Source organism: Fringilla coelebs, assembly GCF_963513975.1.
Source record: "Fringilla coelebs genome assembly, chromosome: 3".
Lineage (NCBI taxonomy): Eukaryota > Metazoa > Chordata > Aves > Passeriformes > Fringillidae > Fringilla > Fringilla coelebs.
Window position 1 is genome coordinate 25797599 of NC_140030.1, and position 22142 is coordinate 25819740.

General features: G+C 40.6%; 1 protein-coding gene across 3 annotated transcripts in view; it reads left to right on the plus strand.

Moving 5' to 3' along the window:
• The first annotated feature begins 3958 nt into the window (after positions 1–3958).
• ZNF451 (zinc finger protein 451) overlaps positions 3959–22142 on the plus strand; it is a 35486-nt gene continuing 17302 nt past the window's right edge. For 2 of the 3 annotated variants that reach the window (XM_084202822.1, XM_084202824.1), the window contains exons 1-11: positions 3959–4190; positions 4833–4916; positions 10292–10375; positions 11499–11624; positions 12922–13033; positions 13602–13752; positions 14910–15036; positions 16418–16571; positions 18521–18668; positions 19183–20834; positions 21856–21990. In XM_084202822.1, coding sequence (XP_084058948.1) covers positions 4836–4916; positions 10292–10375; positions 11499–11624; positions 12922–13033; positions 13602–13752; positions 14910–15036; positions 16418–16571; positions 18521–18668; positions 19183–20834; positions 21856–21990 — 2770 coding nt within the window. In that variant the 5' untranslated portion in view covers positions 3959–4190; positions 4833–4835. The remainder of the gene's footprint in view (positions 4191–4832; positions 4917–10291; positions 10376–11498; positions 11625–12921; positions 13034–13601; positions 13753–14909; positions 15037–16417; positions 16572–18520; positions 18669–19182; positions 20835–21855; positions 21991–22142) is intronic. The other variant, XM_084202823.1, reaches the window with a different exon arrangement.

Sequence of the window (22142 nt, forward strand, 5' to 3'; positions counted from 1 at the left end):
AAGACTGATGGCTGCTACAGAAGCTGTAATGGTATTAGACTGTATGGTAATTAGTAACTGGAGATTTTCTACTGAAAAGGTAAGCAATACTAAAACTAATAATTTGAACTATTTATTTCTATTACTGCACATTAGATTGAATTCGAAGGTTAGAGTGGAAAAAATTTTGGTAGCTGTTTGTCATGAAGTGCTCAGAAGAGCATTTGTTTTCTAAGGTGGGAAGAATATTGAGATATGTGAAGACCTGGATACAAACCCTACCGGAAAATTATACTGTTGAATGAATCAGGGAGTTTAATGCATGTTGAGATTATGGTCCCTGTTATTAGGGTACATAGATAGGAGTAAAACCAACCAGATATCTAAATTTTCTAGACCAAGAGTAAATGGCAGTATGCCATGTTGATACAAGAGGGAAATCAATGGTTATAAAAGCAATCAGTGTTTCATTTAAGGGAGCAAGGAGAGAAGAAAAATGTTGAAATATATTTGAATTAGAATCATAGAATTGTTCAAGTTGGAAAGGACCTTAAAGATCATTTAGTGCCAACCCCCCCTGTCATGAGCAGAGACATCTTCCACTACACCAGGCTGCTCAAAGCCCCATCCAACCTGGCTTTGAACACTTCCATGGATAGAACATCCACAATTTTTCTGGGCAACCTGTTCCAGTGCCTTAGCACCCTCACAGCAAGGAATTTCTTCCTAATAATATTTTATCTAAACCTACTCTATAATTAAGGGCATATAGTAAATATGTGGAATTAGTTGCTAGAGAGCATTTATAAACATTGTCTGCACTGAAACAGCTTCCACATCTTATGTGATATCTAAACTTCATTTGAGATTTGGACTTGGAGATCTTATGAAGATCTCACAAAAACCCCTACTTCTCCTTACCTCACCTCCCCTACCCTCCCCAACAAAATCTGCATAAGAACATTCCTAAGCTGGCCCAAAGCCTGACAACTGCTCTTTCACAGGAATCAGACGAAATACACAAATTTTGGAATTCAGAGTTTTGTTACCATATTGGAAATTATTGCATGGCAACTCCCTTACTATTTTTTTTTCTTAACTGTATTGTTTATATACAAGGAGGAAATTTGGACTGGTCATTGCAACAGTTTTACATTTACATGAATGACTACTGAAAAATTAATATTTAAATGAGCATCATTTGCATAGGGTCTCAGAGTTTGGAAATATAATTCCACCATGCTGCCCTAGCAACTTTTTACTACAGGTCATCGTATTATCTGTTCTCAAGAATCAAAAGTTATCAAGTGCAAATGCAAGCTACAAACAGAATGACTGTGTCAACGTTCTGTGAGCAAATTCAAGAGACAAATACAAACTATTAAACTTTAGGCAGCAACAATGACTTTCCATGAGGCAGTCAGGTTTCCATTATCTTAATAATGAAATAAAAGTAGACAAGTGACTGTTTATACACTCTAACAAGAGTGATTAAGTCATACAGCTGTTAATGAGTATATAACTAGTAGATACAACTAGCAGCTCAGTATGTCTGTCTTCTATCATAAAGCTGTTTGTACATTCATATGGAAAGAGGCTTAAAACTAACAGTAGTAACTGTGTTTTCAAGAAAAATAAGTGCACTAATTGATCCTTACAGTATGTGATATGGTATTGCTGATAGTTGTTTATTCTCTTGCATTACACCAAAATTTAACATGCAACCTTGAGTCCATTCTCTCCTGTGTTTACAGAATTTGATAAGCACTCACCAGTGAAAGTGTGTGCAAGCAGCTCTTTTATACTGACACACAACTCACAGATGACATTTACACTGTTCAGCTTACTCAAACCCAAGGCATTGAGCAAAGATGATTCACAATGACTTTTACTTTGGGTGGCAAAAAGAAGCAGGAGAGCAGTAGCAGATAAATAGCAAGAATCATGGGTGTGGGGGTCGGAGTGATGTTTTCTCAATCCTGGCAGTGAGGGGGCACTGACAGGACAAGTCAATACTTGCTGGCAGAAGCTGTGTTGGTGAAAAGGATTTGAGCTGTATGACCATGAGACCCTGCTTGCAAATCATGTTCTGCTTGACAGAGATGAGATCCACCTCACTAAGCAGGGCAAAGCTATTTTTAGCAGTAGGATCATGACCACATAAGCAGAGATTAAAACTAAGAATTGAGAGAGTAACCAGCAACCTTGGGGCGGATTGATGGACAGAGAAAAAAGCAAAGAGCATAAGGTGATATGGCAGGAACAGAACACAAAATCAAGAAGATGGAGCTTAGGAGAGGTCACCTTCGGTTCTTGAATGTAAGCAAAGAAATGTCTATGAGACACCATAATGGAGAAATCTCCCAGTCCTTTTCTAGATAGGAGCAGCCTTGTGTTTGCTGGTCCTATTGTGGGACTCCCTGGTCCTAATGTGGGAGTTCAACATTCAGATTATTAGCTGGAGGGACAATGTAGCAGTACATAAGCAATCCAGGAGGTTTCTAGTAACTTCTTTCAAGTCATAAAGGAGTCAACAAGGACCAATAATGAGCAATGTTTGTTGGACCTATAGCCAGGAAGGGATTGTGGGAAATACAAAGCTCCAGGCAACCTTGGCTACAGTGAGCACAAGATGGTGGAGCTCCGGATCCTGAGGGGAGTGTGAAGAATAAAAAGCAGGCTCATCATTCTGGAGAGTGAATTTTGGTGTCTTCAAAGATCTGCCTGGAAGAGTCCCATGGGATATAGCCCTGGAGGCAAGAGGGGCCCAAGAAAGCTGGTTAATATGCGAGGATAACTTCCTCCAAACTCGGGAACAGTTCATCCCTGTGAACAGGAAGTTAGGCAAAAATGCCACGAGGCCTGTGTAGATGAACAAGGAATTCCTGGTCAAACTCTAACACAAACAGGAAGCATACAAAAAGCATGGAAGCAAGGATGGCTTACCTCAGAGAAATACAGAAACATTGCTCAAGCATACAGTGATGAAGTTAGGATAAAGCATGACAGGAATTGGATCTAGCTACGGATGCCAAAGACAACAAGAACGGCTTGTATAAATACACAGATGACAAAAGGAAGACTTAGGAAAATGTTGGTAGGTCCATTGCAAAATGAGACAGATGATATAGTGACATAGTACATGCCTCAGTCTTCACTAGCAAGACCAGCCTTCATGAATTCAGGCTCTAAAAATCAGGGGGAAAGGCTGGACCAAGGAAGATATACCCTTGGTGGGAGAGGATCAAGCCAGGGAATACATACATTAGCAAGCTGGGCGGGCATATACCTGCTAAGTCTATGGGGCCTTATAGGATGCACCAACACACACTGAGGGTGCTGACAGATGTCATGGCGAGATCACTCCCAACTATCTTTCATGGATCACGGTGTCTGGGACTGGTGCCTTAGGCTGGAGGAAATCAAATGCCACCTCCATATTCAAGCAGGGCCGGAAGGAGGAAGGCAGGAAAAACCACAGGCAGTCAGCCTCATCCTGATCTCTGGGAAAGTAAAGAAGCAACAAACCTCAAGAACCATTTCCAGGCCTCTCAGGGACAAGAAAATCATCGAGTTGTCAGTATGGCTTTAGCAAGGGGACATCAGCCTTGACCAGACTGACAAACTTCTGTTACACTGATTGCCCTGGCAGAGGAGTGGAGAAACGACCATTCTGTATCTTCACCATTGCCCTTGGCAACGCCTCCCTCAAGATCTTCACCAAGGACCTTTGCAGATGCCTGGGCTGGATCGAGCACCGTGTGAGGCGGCTGAGCACTGCCGGCTGAGCAGGCGCGGCAGCGGGACAGCGGCCGGGCCCGGAGAGGCGATTTTGCCGCCTGCCCGCCCCTCGGCTGCCAGCCCCAATAGCCGCCCTTCCTCCTCCTTCTCTTCCTCCTCCTCCCCCGGAAGCGGAGTGCGGGTTTTCCCCCTCCGAGCCGGAACTGGCTGCTGCCCGTCTGAAGGCGGACGAGGGGAGGCCGGAAGAAGGAGAGAGCGCAAAAGAAGGAAAGAGTTCGGAGCGCCGCCGTGGGGGCTGCGCCATGGTGCTGCCGCGGTAGCGCCGGCACCTGCCATGGGGAACGCGGGGCGCGGCGGCGGCACCTCCCGATCCCGGCGAGCCCTGCCGCGCCCTCGCCCCGCCCCCGGGCCGCAGAGGAAGCGGGGACACGGCGGGCCGGGGCGTTGCTGCCCGCGGGGCCCGGCGGCGGGTGAGCGGGGCCGGGGCGCGGCGCGGGCCGCGGGGCCGGCGGTTGCAGCGCAGCGGGCGCGGGCGGGGCCCGGCGAGCCGCAGCACGGGCAGCGCGGTGTGCGGAGCCCGCAGAGCCGTGTGCGGCGGGGCCGTGCGGTACGGGAACGTGAGTCAGCACCGCAGCCCCCGGCGTTGTTTTGGAGCAGGGAGCTCAGCCCTCTGCCGCGGTCCTAGAGCGGCCCAAAGCAGCCGCAGCTGCTAAAACCGCCCGAGCTCGCCCGCAGCTGTTACGGGCCGGCCTCGGCTCGTCGGTGGCTGAGCGCCGCTAGGCTGGAGCTCGGGTCTCGGCTCTTGCTGGGCTTTCAGGCTCAGGCATGTCCTTGGGCTGCTACACTGCACCTACGGCTGCTGGAGGACTGTAGGTGTTGGCACGGTTTGTAGATAATACCACGGTTTACATATTCGGAAAAATACAGTAGCGTGATTCGAGTCAGAGTCGTTTATCAGCTCTTGTGGTGTCACTGGTAATTAGGGGTGAATGATAGAGACTTGTTGAAAACAGATAGATTGCAAAGCCAAAGAAGACGTAAAATGGAAAATGCTGTGTAGTTAAACAAAAGTTAAAAAGTGAAATTATATAGTATGATTTGTTTATGTTTAGATAATGGAGTCTCATAACCCTGACAGCCTTCGCAAGAGTAAATCCCCAGCTTCTGGAAGTGAAGATGAGATTGAGTTCATTGGAGTAAGTAGAGCTTGTACTGGAAATACACTGCATGTTGTAAAAAATGCACTTTCTGTAGCCCAGTAAACAGGAGAGGGATCTTCATTGACTGATGATGATTATATTTCAATGTAAAGCATTACTCTTGAACATAAAGGTAATTTCATTTGTGAAATGTTTGTGGCAGATAACAGCTCGATCTTAAAAGGTTTGTGTGCACTTTCTTGGAAGGGTATGTGATGATGTCAGTTGGTCCTGTGGAGAAAATGCGGTCTTGAGTATCTGAGCAGGTGAGGGGGGTATTACAGTGATCAGTGAGGTGTGTGAGAAGGGACTGTAGATAACTTTCCTGGTAATCATATTGCATAGCATTTTGCTTTATGGATAGTCCCTCTAAAGTTAATGGAATAAATCACTGCTCATTCTTTGAAATCACTATACTCAGTTTAGAAGAGGAAGGAAATAACGGCTTAGAGGCCTTAAACAATCGTCTCAAATTGTGAGGCACTCTTTATTGTACAACACCTAGTCTAATGCTGACATGCTTTATGTGCATGTAAACTTTAAGACACTTGTATCTGTTGGATATCCAAAAGAAGCAGAATGTTTTTCATGCTGCCTGTGTTCTGGCCTCATTCTGTCATCAGTGAAGTGGTGCTGGATGGCAGCATAGAATCATAGAATTGTTTATGTTGGAAAAGACCATTAAGATCATTGAGTCCAGCCATTAACCCAGCACTAAACCATGTCCTTAGGGCCACGTCTACCCATCTGAAGATGTTTTTCTTGAAGGAACAAGTCATGTTGCTAAGGTCAAGTGATTCAGTAATGCTAGTATTTTTAATGGCTGTGTTTTTGTAGATTTGTCTCATTTTTGAACAATATGCTGAATAATTACTAGATCCCTTTCCCATTTTGTATGGTGTTTGATTAAAGCTGAAGTTCAACAGACTTTTTCTGCAGGGGTATTTAGATGCTCTAGTATGGAGGCTAGGTGGTTTTTTGCAAAAATTATAAGTAGTTGGTTATCTCTGAATCATCTTTATATTTTGGTTGATTTGGGCAAAATTGATTGAGTTCAAAGTTCATTATATACACACAAGTATATAATGCATCTGCAGAGAAGGACTTGGGGTTGTTGGTGGATGAGCTGGCAATGTGTGCTTGCAGCCCAGAAGTTGCAGCGTGTCCTGGGCTGCACCAACAGCAGCTTGGCCAGCAGGGTGAGGGAGGGGATCCTGCTGCACTGCTCTGCTCTGGTGAGACACCACTGCACTGCTGCACCCAGCTCTGGGGTCCTCAGCACAGGAAAGCCATGGACCTGTTGGAGTGAGTCCAGAAGGACACCAGGATGATGGGGCATGGAGCACCTCTCCTGTGAAGAAGGAATAAGAGAATTGGGATTGTACAGTCTGGAAAAGAGAAGGCTTCAAGGTGACCTAATTGCAGTGTTCCAGCACCTGGAGGGAGTCTACAGAAAAGATGGAGAGGGGCTTTCAACAAGAGCATATAGTGAGAGGAGAAGGAGGAATGGCTTCAGACTAAGAGTATGTTTAGATTAGATATTAAGGAGAAATTAGTTTCTGTAAGGATGGTGAGGCACTGGAACAGGTTGCCCGGGTAAGTTGTGGATGCCCCCCATTCCTGGGAGTGTCAAGGCCAGGCTGGAGGGAGCTTTGAGCAGCCTGGTCTAGTGGAAGATGCCCCTCCCCATGATAGGGGGACTGGGACACCATAATTTTTTCCAACCCAAACCATTCTATGATTCTGTGATGGTGGCTGAATAGGCTTCATTTTCCTCAAGCTGGGCAGTGAACAAGGATAGCTTGTATAGCTTTCAAAGTGTAAAGGATTGAAGGGCTGCTGGAGCACCAAGAACAGTAACTGAAAGAGAACTGAAACAAAGGAACTAAAATCAACACTTTTGCTACCTTTTTTTCTTCTTTGGCTTTGCCTGTGGATAATAAGGATCCTTTGTGGTCCCAGGGACTATTGCTTCCAAGAGAGGCTGCTCTATATAGGAACATGACTTTGCTCAAATTTTTTGCAGTATTTATATCCTGGGGTGAGTAGCTTACTGTAATTGATGAATATGAGGGGAAAGGTGTGTGACCCTGGCCATCACCTAATATCAACAGTATGTCTTCAGATCTTATTTGCTCCTCTGAAGGAAAGTGACTTTGGACTTTGCAAAAGGATTTCTAGACTGCTTGGCAAGCTTTAGATAATCATTTCCATATAATAATGTGTATGATTGGAAACTTAGGCCCTTCATAAATGTTATGGATGGATGCCTCCTGATTATCTGCATGTCTTTAAGACACAGTGCACAACTGTGTCTTAATTAGCTTCTCTAATTCAATGTATACAGACAATGGTACTGTATACATTGAATTAGAGAAGCTACTGGGGTATCTCAACCTGTGCTTTTAATAGATAACAAGTATCTGTAGGCCATGTGTTCTGTGTTTTTCTTCCTTTTTCTCTTTTTCTTTTCCTTCTTGACAGTCTGATGTGGCTTTGGTGTGGGTTTTTTGTTTCTTTATTCAGTTTTTCTTTGTGGTTTTGGGGTGGTTTTTTCCTACTTCATTCACTTGTCCTAGGGTGCTTGGATTCATACTGTAGGACTCTGCCTTTGCTCCATCAAATAAGGACTTTTTGTCAATCTGCTGCTGCCAGAGATTTTCAGCTTTTGTAGTCCAATTCACCCTCATTCAAGAAACTTTTAACGTTACATTTTAAGCTTTGCATACCACCAGAGAAATATTATTTAATCTACAGTGCAAGCTGTTGCTCTCGTGTCCTTTACATAGGATGGTCTTGCCCCCATTTGCTTACTTAGGAAGGATAAGGCAAGAGTGAAGAAATTCACAATTGTAATGCCCTGTGAGCAAATAGATGGATAATTCAAGTTGCCACATTGGCACCAAAAGCACAGGACTTAGAGGAGAGTTAGTTAACATACCAGATCAAGTAATGCACTGAAACATGGTAGTTACCAATTAAAGATTTTGCTTCCTTTACCTCTGTGGTGTTAAATATTAAATATTCAGAATGAAAGATTTGTCTCTCTGGCTTTTAGTTACATCACAGCAGGAGCTGAATAAAATGGTAGTGGTGTTAGGAAGCAACTCTTATTTCTGCACCCATCCCAAGTCAGCCAGGGACTTGAATTTTTGTATTTCCTAGGTTATAAAGTCAAAATTTATTACCTGCGTGTTGGTTCACAGGTTTGGGCAGTTTTTAGCAGTCTTAAAAGTTGGAAGTCTGCTGGGACACAGATTTAGATTACACATAGTACAACTTTTTGTAATTGTTTTAAATTTACTTTAATGTAAACTTGTTCTGTGATAATAAGTATTTTTTGCATGTGTATACACAATTGTGCTCACACAATTATTTCTCAAAAATAAGTTTGTGGTCCCATACATGAAAGCTAGATTCATGTTTTCTGTATGCAGTTTTGTGTATAATTAAGCTGAAGTTTAATTGTGCTGTTTAAGTAAACTGGGCATTTGGTCTGAATGCACATAAAGCTAAAATAACAAACAAGACACCTTGCACGCTGTGGCAGTGCACAAGGTGTCTGTTAGCTAAGCCAGATCACCCACAGATGGAGTGAAATGAGGAAGGGCAGGAAAGAAATCAGTTTAGGGCTTTCAGAAAAAGCTTTGGGATAAAAATGAGCTTCACAGAACGCCTTGAGAAGAAGCTCTCCTTGGAGATGAATATGAGCCTTCATCTTTACCAGTCACCAGTTAAACAATGTGATTGTATTAACAGTTAAACTGGGCATTTTGCATAGCATAGTGAAATTACAGTTCTCTTGATGCTTGCAGGCAAAGCTGTGAATAACAGCTGAGATGCCACAGCTGCCTGGAGAACTAAAAACCTAGAAATTCTTCTACTCACAGAAGTAGCTGTGATTTTGGTTTGTTGCTCAGTGGCATGACTGTTGGTTTGTGAGAAGAATGGCTTTTGAATATTGTTAAGAGATTTAAAAGTGGATCATGTTGGGGGTTTGGGGGATTTTTTTAGGTTGGGTGTTTTGGTGTTGGTTGGTTGTTTTTTGGGAGTTTTTTTGGGGGTTTGGTTTTTTTGGGGTTTTTTTTTGTTTTGTTTTGGGGTTTTTTTGGTTTTTTTTATTTAAAGGTGAAGGATCTGCTGATAAGATGTGAAGAGTAAGCATATCTTAGTGCTGGTACATCTGAGCACTTTGATGTCTTTCTCGGTACCAAGTATGTCAGTATAGTCAGCTAGAGAGGCCCCAGGTTTCAGCTGTTCATGGAGAGCTTGTCCATATTGGTTTTTTGACATCACAGGCTCTTTGTTGTCAAGATTTACTCCCCCACTCATCCAGTGGGGAGTTTACAACAGGTAGAATGAAGCTCTCCAATTCTCAGCTTCTTAACTCTCCTTTAATGATGGAATTCTCTAGGGTTGGCACCATCTTTGCATTACTATTTAGTTGAACCATCTGGAAAATAAAGTAATTAAAACTCTCATAACTTTCAGTTTGGGGCTTGTCTTGTGTGGAGGTAAACAGTACACAAAAATTGCATAGAAAAAGGCTCAGGTTTTGAAAGGAAAAAGAACATTTTATGTGCGCAGAAAACATTTAAACAAGTGTAATATTACTTGTGTTAAATTTATTGTTTTGATCACTTGAACTTCTGGGGTTGAAAGCAACTCTGCATTTCATTTCTGCATTGCAGCTGTCACTCTTGTAAGCTTTTATTAGTTGTTGAGCCCTGAGTAAGTAAACACAAATTTAAAAAAAATCTCTGTCCTTAAAGAAGCTGTTAGGATCACAGCTGAACATTTCAAAACACATTATTGAGCTGATTGAACAGTCAGATGGTCAGAGTGTGTCTTTGAACTCTTACTTGCTAACACCTGTTTAATAAAGGTTTAATTTTTTTAAAGCATTGCAGAGCCTGTCAGTTTCTACAGAAGCAAATCTGCAGTGGATTTTTTTTTAATATTTCATTTAGAAAACCATGTTATCTTTGTTTAATCAGAAAGAGTTACTCTTTGTGGGTAATTGGAGGCTGGCAGCTTGATTCATAGAAGCTTTTGTCATCTGTGCAAGATTTCATCCCTCCTCTCCCCAGTGAGACAGAGGACTGTTCATGCCTGGCCAGCTGAACAGCTTTACTGCCTTGAAAGGTGGAAGAATGTAAAGAATGAGCTGCATTAAGAGCAGCTGAGAGGATTCCATGCTGCTTTTTTCTCTGCTACTCATCATGAGGCCGTAGGTCTTCCTAGCCTGCCCCACTTAATTGATTGTCAATATCTTGAAGAAACTGGCAATATATGGCAGAGGTGGTACCTTTTATCTCTGAGGAAGGCAACTTAATGCTTTTGTGTGAGTGTTTTTAACACTTTTTTTCCAGGAAGGACCTTTAAGGCCTGTCCTTGAATGCATTGATCTTGTCAGCAGTGAGGATGAAGAACCTAACAGCAGTTCTTACTTTCATGTGAGTATGTTGTAATGTATTTTAGACATCTTGGTTGAATAAAATAGTTGATCTGCTGTATTTTTTCCCATCAGTTACTCTTCACAAAAGCCTTGTTAGATGTATTTTTAACAAGTGCTAAATAGCGAGTATTGAAATATTTTGATTTTTCCGCCTTGAAGTGACTTGGTACTTTTATTTGTCTTTCAGTCATCTGAAAAAATGTTTGGAAATAAAATGTCACTTTACATGCAGCCTCGGAAGTTGGGGTGTCCAGTTTCTATCCTGACCTGGCCTAGTACAAGGCCTTTTCTTTCTAAAATAACTCTAGGAACAATATATGGGTTGAACAGCCTTATTCCAGTGACTGTTTGGTTTTAGCTCAGCCTAATCCTTCATAATCCATTCTAAGAATGTACGAGTCAGAAGCAGGCTCATCAGTTTATCTATCCCCCAAATTGATTCTGCCTGCTCTGCAAGGCCTTTGAAAGGGACACTGATAGACCCTACCAGAGCTGGTTTTGGCAGCAGTGGCTGTCTTTTGACTTTTGTTTTCATCTATTGCAGCAGAGGGTGTTTGTAATAAACCTGATTCTTAAGGAGAGGTGACCTTTTGTACATGCAGGGGCTGTCATTACAGGGATCATTACTAGAGCTGACTGTAAGAAGAGGAAACTACAGTATATGGCCTATCAAGGAAAAGCTTATGATCTGTCTTTTTGAAGATAGTGGGCAGTGTTAGGGAAAGAACAATAGCAGTTTTCAGGTTTTTTAGATGGGGCTGCATGTTGGCTTTGAAGTCAGGAAGGATTTTGTTTACTTAGAAGAACTTACTTAACTTTTCATTTATTGGAGACTTCTAGGACACTCAGCACAATCATGCATGTTCCTCTACTGCATGATGAAGCTAATGTTCATGTTGAATTGCCTTCAATATGTGGAGGGGGAGGGTTGGTTTTATTTGTTTTTTAACAGAAGCTACAGGTGCTGGTAAAAAGGAAGAGGTAGCTACAAAGTAGCTCATGGAACTTAGGCTAAGAGTATCTTTGCTGTATTATGTCGTGATGCTTGAGCGTCCCTTTTCACCATATTAGTGTCTGTTACGTAACAATCACCAAAGAAGGGTTGAACCTTCCAATTGCAGAGAAATACCAAGCGTAAGGATCACATTGACTACCAGAAGGAACGAGTTGCATCAACCCTGGATCGTCTGGCACGCCATGTTGAAGTAGAGAAACAGCAAAAAGAAGAGAAAAACAAAGCCTTTAAGGTATTGGATGTGTTTTACTTTGGAAGAATTGCACAATAAAGGCCTTGTAGTCACAAGTGTCTTTGTTTTTACTACTAAGTAAATAAAAAAATTGGTGAGGCATACTTGGAATTAGCAACTAAACTTCTGCTTCTGGGGCATCATGTGAAGCACTGCATGGACTTTGTCTTTTCAGTGGCTTTCAACTGATCAGTTTTCTAGTCTTGTTGCACTTCCTAAGGGGGGAAAATTAAATGAAAGAAAACCGCTGGCAAAAACTTCTGCTCTTGTTTGTAGATATAGCAGTGGAACCTTAGTATCAATTATTCTGATATTCTAATATTTCAGTTAACTGAAAAATAATAGTTATCACAAACCACAGTGTAGCAAGCCTTGCTATTTATCTGCTTTTGTTTGAGATTTTTGGGAAGCTGTTTGCTGCATTAAATATGTACCAGGTAGTATTTCATCATCGGAAAAAAATTTCAATGTGTAAGGCATAATTTTAAAGTTGAGTCCTGTTAGTTGCACTTTGCAGCCGTTTGAAAAGAATGTACTTTTTACTTTTATTACAAACTGGGAGATCCAGTCAGTGGGCTTAATGGTAGGAGTGCTCTCAGTGGGAGCTGGACATCTTGAAGGAATGTGGTTGCAACGATTTGATGGAATTGAACAGGGATGAATGTAAATCCAGAGTTGGAAAAATGTGCTGACTTCCCAGCCTCATTTTCTCAACACTGTTAAAGGCTTTTAAAATCACATAATTCTACTATAGTTGCAGCTTGTTGCAGTTTATGGTAAACTATGCAACTGTAGTACAATGCAGTAAAAGGCTAGATTAGATATAGTCCAAGGTAGCCTTGAAGTCTGCAGGCCTACATCCCCCTTATGTCTCTTCCACTTTGATTTAGCAATCTGTTTGTGTCTCCACATACAGTTCTTCAGCTGTAAAGTGGAGTCAGAGGTAACTGTGTAGCTTTTAAAGCAGCTTGAGAATGAAGGCTAAAAGATCCTTTTGTTAAATACAAATATTTTCCTCCTGCTTGGCTCTTCACTCTTATCAGGTAGTGCAAGCTGCAGAATTAAATTTAGTCTTCAAAGTGAAAACAGCTTTTTCTTTTTTTTCTATTCCATTTTTATTGTATTAAGTAGAAGTCAGTCTAGTTTTAAGATTTTTTTTTCCCTTCACTTAGGTTTTTGTGGGTGTGTTTTTAGGAACCCATATGTAACTTTTGAGATGCATGCTTAATCTTTTTTTCTTTTTCTTTTATTCTTTCAATTTGATCACAACATTGTCTGATATGTTTTTTTCCCTTAGGAGAAAGTTGATTCCCAATATGCTCATGGATTGCAAGAACTAGAATTTATTCGGGAACACAGTGATACAGAAGCTGCAAGGTTATGTGTAAACCAGTGGTTAAAAATGCCAGGTAAGACTAGAAAACCAAATTTGAGTGATAGTGTCTAAGTCCTGCATTACAGAGTAGAACATGTGAAAATTGGGTTGAGCTTGCAGGTGCCTTGTGCATAACCAAATTCCTAGAATATTAATTTTGCTAGAGTGTATAATTTTAAAGTTTCTGAACGTTTCTTTCTATGAAAGCTATTCTTGTAATGCTTTGCTACTTAGGCTTTGTATCTTAAATTTTCTAAAAGCCAGTAAGGCAATGTTATTTATTTTTTATAAACCAAGTTACCAGGAAGAAAAAATATTACTGTTGAGCTGCTGCTTAGGAAAGTGTAGTTAAGTGTAACTTCACAATGTTTAATGAATTTTAAAATACTGCCTGAAGGACCTGTTTGAAAAGTTGTACTACTTGGAACTGAAGAGACAGTGAAAGAGCAGATTTATTGGAGTAGGATTGAAGGACAGATTGTTAGTTTGCTTTTAAGAATTACCACCATTTGATTCTGGAACGCTTTAGGGCTTGTGTGTTGTTTGTTTTCTTAAGTCTCTGTAATTCAGCTTCTGGTTAAGTACTTTGTTTTGGAACACAGGTCTGAAACCTGGCTCTGTTAATGGTGGAAGAAGGGATATTTTTAAGAGGATGGGTCAGACTCGAGTCAACAGCAGTCCCAAATGTTGTCCTGTGATGCATTGCAACAGGCAGTTTGATAATGTACATCTTCTTCTAGGTCACCTTCAAAGGTAAGGAGATACACTGCAAGAATTCAGTGCAAGGAATAATAATGAAATAATGTGCATCAAGTCTGCTTTAAACTGCCTGTACTGACAAATCTCCATTTTGAGAGCCAATTAAATGTAATAGTTTATAAAGATGAGCTTCATGGAGTTTTTCTTTTCTTTTGGTTTAGTTTTTTTACTTGATGTGTGTGGTTTGGTTTTTTCATTCAGAATTGATGTCTTCCTCTTGTTGAGCATTTTTTAATATCTGAGTTTTTTTGAGAAGTCAGATTTCTGTACTCCAGTTTATTATATCTTCATCCAAACTTGAAATAAACCCAAAAGGCTAACTTACACAAGTTGATGGTAAGGTAAAAAGAAAAGCCCCTAATGCAGGGAAAGAGGAACAAAAGCTGTAGGCTGTGTGTTCATAGCTGATATTGCTAGTCAGTTTGCAGTGTGTCTGTGTTCAATTCCAGCAGATGCTGCCTTTTAACTACTGAATGTGTCCATAGGCAGGAGGGTGAGAAGCTGAGGACAGTGTCATGGGTTAACCCCTACAGGCAGCTCAGCCCCACACAGCTGCTCACTCACTCACACTAGTGGGATGTAGGGTAAAGGTGAGAACACTGGGCTGATGTAAAAACAGTTTAATGAGTAAAGCAAAAGCTGCATGCAAATGCAAAGCAAAATAAGGAATTAACAGGCAGAGCTCTATCACATGTGATAGTTACTTGGAGTGATGGCATTTGTCTTCCCAACTATCTTCTTCCTCCTCCACCCAACTTTTATTGCTGAGCATGATGTCATATGCTGCAGGATGTTCATTTGGCCATTTGAGATCAGCTGTCCCAGCTGTGTCTCCCAACATCTTGCTGGTGGGACAGTGTGAAAAACAGAGAAGACCTTGACATTCTGCAAGCACTGCTCAGCAATAACTAGAACTTCTCTGTGCTATCAACACTGTTCATAAACCCAAAACACAACAACCATGCAGGCTGCTGCAAAAAATGAACTCCATCCCAACCAGAAATAATACAGGGAGATAAAAATAAATAAATTGTTAAAATGTCTATGTAGGAAATTAAGGTTTTGTTAGTTCCCTTAATTTTTCCCATTAAAAAAAAAGCTATTTGACTATTTAGAGGGGACTAGTTTGATAATTATTTCTTCTTCTCCAGGTTTGATCATTCTCCTTGTGACCCAACAGTCACATTACACGGACCCCCACATAATGCTTTTGCCTGTGTGATATGCTGTGAAAGATTTTCAACCTCTCAGCAGTACAGTGATCATCTTTTATCTAAGGCAAGAGCATAAAGATAAATAACTCACCTGACTGAATGTAGTAGAGGGTTTAAGACTTAAAATGATGCATTGATTCTTGGTGGGGTTTTTTGTTTTGTTTTTTCTTTAACCCTCTTTCTCTCTTCTCTCTTTTACTCTTCAAGATTGTTTTCTCTGACTCTGCTGTGTTTCAAACAGCTGGTGTAGCTTGACAGTATTCTCTATAGATGTGACCATTAGGTTATATTTTTGGTGTGCTTTCAAGAGGACCATAGTTCTGTATTGAACCTCTTGTCCATCTATTGGTGTTGTTGATAGATATTCCCTTTTTTTTGCATTTCCAAAACTATGAAAGGTAAAGGCAGGAAGTTAGGGTAAAATAACTTGACAGCAAAGCAAAGGAGCAAAAAGGAGATAAGGATTTTATTTAAGCAGTCTGGTGTTGAAATGGATAGTGGATAACATTTTCAAAATTGGGTGTTTCGATAACAAATATTCTCACCAAGTCTCCAGAAACTGCATTAAATTTGGGGAAGTGTTAGGCTTTCTGAAAATCACACTAAATTTTGCTTGTAGTAATAACTTGATAATTAGTCATAACTGAGAAGCTGAAAGACTGCGTTGTAGTCTTTCCCTGCTCTTTTTCCATTGCTTCAAAGTTGTGTGCCTCTCATGTGTTCAGGGACATTAGCAGGAGTAGCAGCCAAGGTGGGGGAAGGGCAGTGAGTGTCTCTTGCAGACAGCGAGAAGATGGGATTACTTTGATGTGTAAGGAATGGGGAGATAATCCTAATCAGAGCTCTAAGCATATAGTGAAGATTCTTGAAGTGATGTAGAAAGAAGCAAGCAAAAATATCAGAAGCAGAACTAAAGGATTTTTGCCCTGAAGGCAGAGCTCTGAAGTTGATGTAGAAGGCAAAGTTGGTGGAAGAAGTTGACTTCTACAGAAGACACAGACCTTTTGGGCTACTCTGAGGAGTAGCACTTTGGGGAGTTAGAGGTTAGCAAGATTAGAGGAGAACTGACATGAGGTAAAACAGCTGCTTTATTGACAGAGGGAGCTTTTTTTGAGAGCCTTTGTAAAGGGAATAGCTAAGAATTGCTGGAGCCCATAGTCGCTGGGAAGGTACTTGCTCCCAATAGTGCAGGAAGGGGATGGAGAAATGGCCAGTGCAGTAAGGGTGGATGAGTAGCTTAGTTTGACAGTGGTACTTTGGCCACTTCCTTGTGTCTTGTGAGCTGAAATGCAGAGGGGTAGGCTGTAGGTAAATACAGATGTGGTAGCTGAAAATGTAAAAGTGAAAATATTACCACAGAAATGAGAGAGGAATGGGAGGACGTGAGAACTGGGCCTGGTTTCTTGACTTAATTTTTTTCCTAAATAGATAATTTTCTCTTCCAGCTAAATGAAAATGATGGGCATAAAAAAGGTATTCCTCCACAGCATATTCAGTGTTTTGCATGCCCAAAGTGCTTCCTCCTTTTCACCAAAAGAGATGAGTGTTGGCAGCATATGTCGCAACAGAAGCACTTCGTCCAGGTTTCTGAACTGAATGGTACGTTACTACTAAGTGTAGTGCTTTTAATTTTTTCTGATAATTCATCCTTAATATAGGAACTGACTTACATTTTCTGCTGAATAAAAAAAGCTTAAGGTTTTAAAGTTTGTTAACTAATTCTTATTTTTCTTTTAAGATCTTAAGTGTGATGCTTTGAAATCCATATTTTTACGTAGAAGTGATTCCTCTATCACACTTGCTGTAATGAGATGCTGTTGAGTCTCTCATATAAGTTTCTCATCCTCCAGTGACTCCATGCAACTGCTTTCCTGAATAACTTTACATTTAGCGTGTTGATAGAGACTCAGAGCAAAACACATACATTTCTTTTCAATTCCAGTCAGAGTGGCTGTTGAGTTCCTTCCCCTTACTCTGCTGTCTGTAGTGTGCTTGGAGACTATTTTTCTTGTCAGTGTCCTTGGCATTCCTGATGGCAAAGACTTGTTAAAATGTCTTCTCCCTATAATTGCAAATTTAGAGTGCTTAGCTGGGACATTGCTGCTGGTCTGATGGCTTGCACGGGCTACAGGGCTGCTGAAGGCTGAAATACTGGTTATGTTGTAAGCTGGGAATGTCCTGAAGCATGCTTAAAGTCCAGAGAAGATCTGTCTGATCATGTTGTTGCAAACAGGGTCCAGAGAAGATCTGTCTGATCATGGTGTTGCAAACAGGGGTAATGCCCAACATAGCTGTACTGATTTTATTTCAGATATAAGCAATAGGCATTAATGCATTTACTTCTCTGTTAGCTGAACTGCTAAGTGGCCATGTTTTAGATGTTCCAACTGTCTGAAGAAGCCTACTTGGCCAAAAGGATTCATGGTATTATTTCTCATCTTCATAAATGTATCTTTGACTTCTGGTGTCCCCTAGAGTGGCTGCAGGAAATGTACAGAAAGGGCAGGCTTTGAAGGAATCCCCTGCAGGTTGAGTCATTACTGCTGCCTTCTTGTAGTGAAGTGACAATCAGCTGCATGGTTATACTTTCCCTTATGCATTGTCACTCTAATGTACTTTTATTCTCAAATGGGTTATTAATTCTGAATGTGATGACTGCAGATGCTTTTAAATTCAGGTCATAGGTTTTTAAAAACATTACTGGTGAGCTATTGCTTTGAAAAGATTAAAAGCACAAGTTAGTGTTTTCTTCTTTAGAGTTGGAGAGTGCTTAACTCAGAACAAAAAATTGAGTGCTCCACTTTTTACTTTGCATTAGTTAGGCTTCATGATTAATAATTGTCAGCATGGCTTGAGATCTGCCAGTGAAGTTAGCTGAAAGGCATAACCTCAAATTACTGCCTGCTGATCATCACATCTTACTAAAACAGAAAAATCAAAGAAAATTTGATTTTCTTTGAAAATGAACATGAACAATATATAATCCATAAACCATTTTCCATTATCTTTTCAGTAGCATTTTCTTATTCTGCTGGTATACCTGTGGAATATATACTCAGAACAACAGAAAGTCCTGCATCTAAAAATTTAAGAATTAACATTAAGGATGGGAAAGAAAGAAAGAGATGGTCAGGGTATGTGGGAACTTGTTAAATAAATTGTTTACTCTTTCAGAAAAAATACTGGATGGCTTAAAACAAAATTTGATCTAGTAAGAGTACATAATTGGTGATAGGTGGAGGAGAAGCAGCTAAGAACCTTCCTAAGAGAGATACTGACCTCACATTTTAGAAGGAGGAAAAGGGAAGTAAAATCAGTCGCTGAGTACAAAAAAGCAAACTGCAAACAGATTCAGGTATAAGATTGTTACAGAAATTAAAAAAAAAATCAGGATTTAGTTGCAGCTTCCATTGCACAATTACTGTAGCTCAGCTGACATTTGTTAACTTGCATTCTGAACCCTGTGACAGAAAAGTAACAACAGTAATTATGTCATCAGAGAGCTGAAATTAACGTGTGGTTGCACTTTCTGCCATTCTGTTTTACAGATGCATTGAAGTCTGGTGATCCACTACCTTTTCCATCCTTTGCAAAGAACCTCTTGATATCTCTGTGCAAAGAGGTCTCCTTCCAAGTGAAGTGCATGTCCTGCTTCAAGATACTGCGCTCACATATGGAATTAACAGCTCATTTCAGGTTTGTGAAAGGCAGTTGTCTTTATAATAGATCAGTGACAGGTATGCAGACATGCTTTTAGTGACACCAGTGGATTTCAGGGCAGGTGGGACCACCTGAATGTACTTTCTGAATAAACAATCAAAAGCCTGCCCTCTTAACTTTGATCAGCTTTCTGCAGTGAGGTAATGTCAGGATCCTTTTTGTATTTTCTGTAACAGAACAAGAAAAGCTTTTTGCTGTTCCACTATTTCTAAGTTTACAGTATTTGATTTTGAAAATGTACAGTCAAAAACATAAGCATCAATCTACATGCTAGCTTTGGAAATTAGCACTTGGTTCTCTTCAAATTTCAGAGGCTAAATATACATTCCATGATTTTATTGACAAGCTGGTAGGTGGGTTAAAGTACATAGTGCACGGAACAGGGTGCTCTTACTGCTGTAGCTGCTTGGTAATATATTGAGTACATCTGAAAGTTTACAAATGTTTCACATGGTGATATAACCTCTTTTATGTTTTTTATTCACTCTAGAACACGTTGTTATAATTCTGGACCCATGGCACTGTCAAAGAAAAGCATCTCCCAAGTTGCAGAGATATTTAAAATGAGAGGTCACTGTGCGAACTGTGATGAACTCTTTGCTGATAAGAATCAGATGACTCAACACAAACAAACCACTCAACATAACATTAGAGTTTTTACTACACTGGAAGAGTCAATCTTGGTGTTCTGCCATGTCAATGGAAAACATAAAAATCAGTCTCATTTGGCCAACATTGTGGAACGGTCAAGACCACTGCTGAAAAGACATTTGAGTCCAGATGAGTCCTCCAGTGAAATAGGGTCTAGTCCTTCAAAACGGAGGAGTAATTCAAAAGGTAAAAGTGAAGATAAAGTTGCAAACCAAAGTCAAGGTAGTGCTTCCAAAGTAAAAGCCTGGTTTTGTGAATGCCTTCAAAAGTTTTTTACAGAAGAGTCAGTAGAAAAGCACATTTTATCAGCAAATAGGATCTGTCACAAGTGTGCTGTGTGTGGAAAGCTGGCTGAAAATTCAAGCATTATCCGCCTGCATATGAGCCGATTCCATGGAGGAGCACACTTGACTAATTTTCTTCTCTGGTGCAGAGCATGCTCTGTAGATCTTAGAGAAGAAGATATTATGGGACATGTAACTGAATTTCATGGTGGGCATAGTTACTACTATGAGCAAGAAGCTGTAGAAGATGAACCTATGCCATCTGCTTCTGATGCAGTGAGCATTTCTGCAGGTGGAGATAAAGACTGCATTTCTGGCCCTGTGGAACTGTCCCCTGAAAGTAGTCCTGTTGTGGGAAAATGGCAGTGCCGTATTTGTGAGGAGATGTTTGAGTCTGAAGAGAGTGTTCAACAGCATTGCATGTCCTTAGAAAGCCATGCATTTCACAGGTACTCATGTGGCATATGTAGAAATCATTTTCGGAAGGTAGGAACTCTACAGCGGCACTTCCAAGAGCATCATAATCAGGAGATGCAGACTAAATACTTCTGTGGCCTTTGTGGTAATCTCTTCTTCAACACAGAGGAAGAATTTCTAGTCCATTACAAGGCTCTTCATAGCATGGACTATACATTTGTGCCTGAGCAGATGGAAGTGTCAATAAAAAAAGATGAGGACTTCCTCCCAGTGGAACAAGGAGACCGCTTTACCTGTGGTTGCTGGACAACTTACATCTCCAAAATAAACAGGAGGAACGATCATGAGAGTTGTCAGAAAGCCATGCTGCAGAAAGGAAACTTATGGTTTCGATGCTGCCTGTGTTGTGCCACGGCACAGAATATTGCTGATATGAACGCTCACCTCGAGAGTCACAAGTCAGTAAAATCGAGGGGAGAGATGTATGTTGTTAGATGTGCTGCATGCAACAAAAACTTTGATGATCTTCAAAGCGCGCATCAGCACTATCACATGAAACACTGCTTCTTGCAGAAACCTGATCTATCAAGTCTTGCATCAGAATCAGAAGACACAGTATTCAAGTTTTCAGCAAGTGGGGCTTGTGTGGTCAGAAAACCTCACAGGCAACAATTTCAAGCATCTCCATCCAAAACTCAGGACAGACCACAGTTTCCTTCTCTGCAGGGCCCAATAGAGGGAAAGAAAATAAAAAATGAGGACTTAGAACATTCTGAAGAACTTAGTGAAAGTATGTAGAAAATTTCTTTCAGCATTGGAAAAGTATTGCTGTCCTTAACATGCTCTGTTTCATTGTCAGTACCAATGTCACATACCATTTGGTTCCATCCAGTCTATAAATGAGCTCAGAATTTACTACTTTTTATTTCTCAAACACTCAGTTCTCAGTACTTGAATTTCCAAAACTCAGACTCCGCAATTTATTGTTATATGCCATTTGTATGAAGTCTTGGGGAAAAAAAGACAAAAAAAAAGGCAGGTGTGAGAATTCTGAGACTGAAACATTTTGATTTTCAAATTAGTTTGGGGCATAATTTGGTGTTAAAAGGAAGAGGAGTATCAGGGACACCCCAATTAGGGATCTAATGCCTTGAAGTGTAAAAGTGATCGATAGGCATTGAAAAGAAAATTGCCTTTTTTATACATATAAATATTTATGAGCCCGTTAGTGCTTTCTGTGTGGGCAAGGCTGTTATACCATCATCTCAGCTTTCTTAGCTTGCCAAAAAGCAGTATCAGCTGAGAATTTATATTCCCAGTATGAATTGTTTGCTTGTGTTCAGAAATTGGAAGTGTTTCTTGATTACTAGTGGTGTCATAATGCTTTTGATTGAGGTAGACATTTATGTTAGAAGTACAGCAAAAAGTGCATATCTAAACATTTTATGTGCTTTTGTGCAGGCAAGCAGTTGAATGTCACAGGCACTTGCCATCGCCAGGGGTACACAGCTGGATATTAAATGAGTTATTAAAATGTCTTGGTGCAGGATGACAGCTCTCTGTGCTTACCAGAAAACTATCCAGGTGTACACCATCATATAGCCAGATTCTACTTTTCTCTCTTTTGTGCGTTTTTAAGTGCTAATTCAGTTGTTTTTAAAATCTATGCAGTCACCAAATAACATCAGGTTTTGTAGCTTTTCTTTCTGTGACTTTTCACTTACATATGCGCCTACAAGAGTTTTCAAAAGCAAGTTGATTGACCAGAAAGTTACATGAATTTTTGATGTGCCCTTTTTATCCCATTGAAGATGGTGAACTCCCTGATCTTGACTATCTGAGTACCATGACTCACATTGTGTTGGTGGATCTGGACAACTGGGGAAGCTTTTTCACACAGCTGCCAGCTAACCTGAACCAAGGGACGTTTATCTGGGGTTTTCAAGGTAAAAAAATATTTGAAGTAAATTAAAATATAAGATTAACAAGTCTACACATATACTTGAGCAGAGATTCCTTGAATCTGAGAGAAAAAAGAGCAGGAGCAAGGAGGCAACTAGGCTTCTAAAGTTGCTTCTTGAACTTTTCAGACTCCATC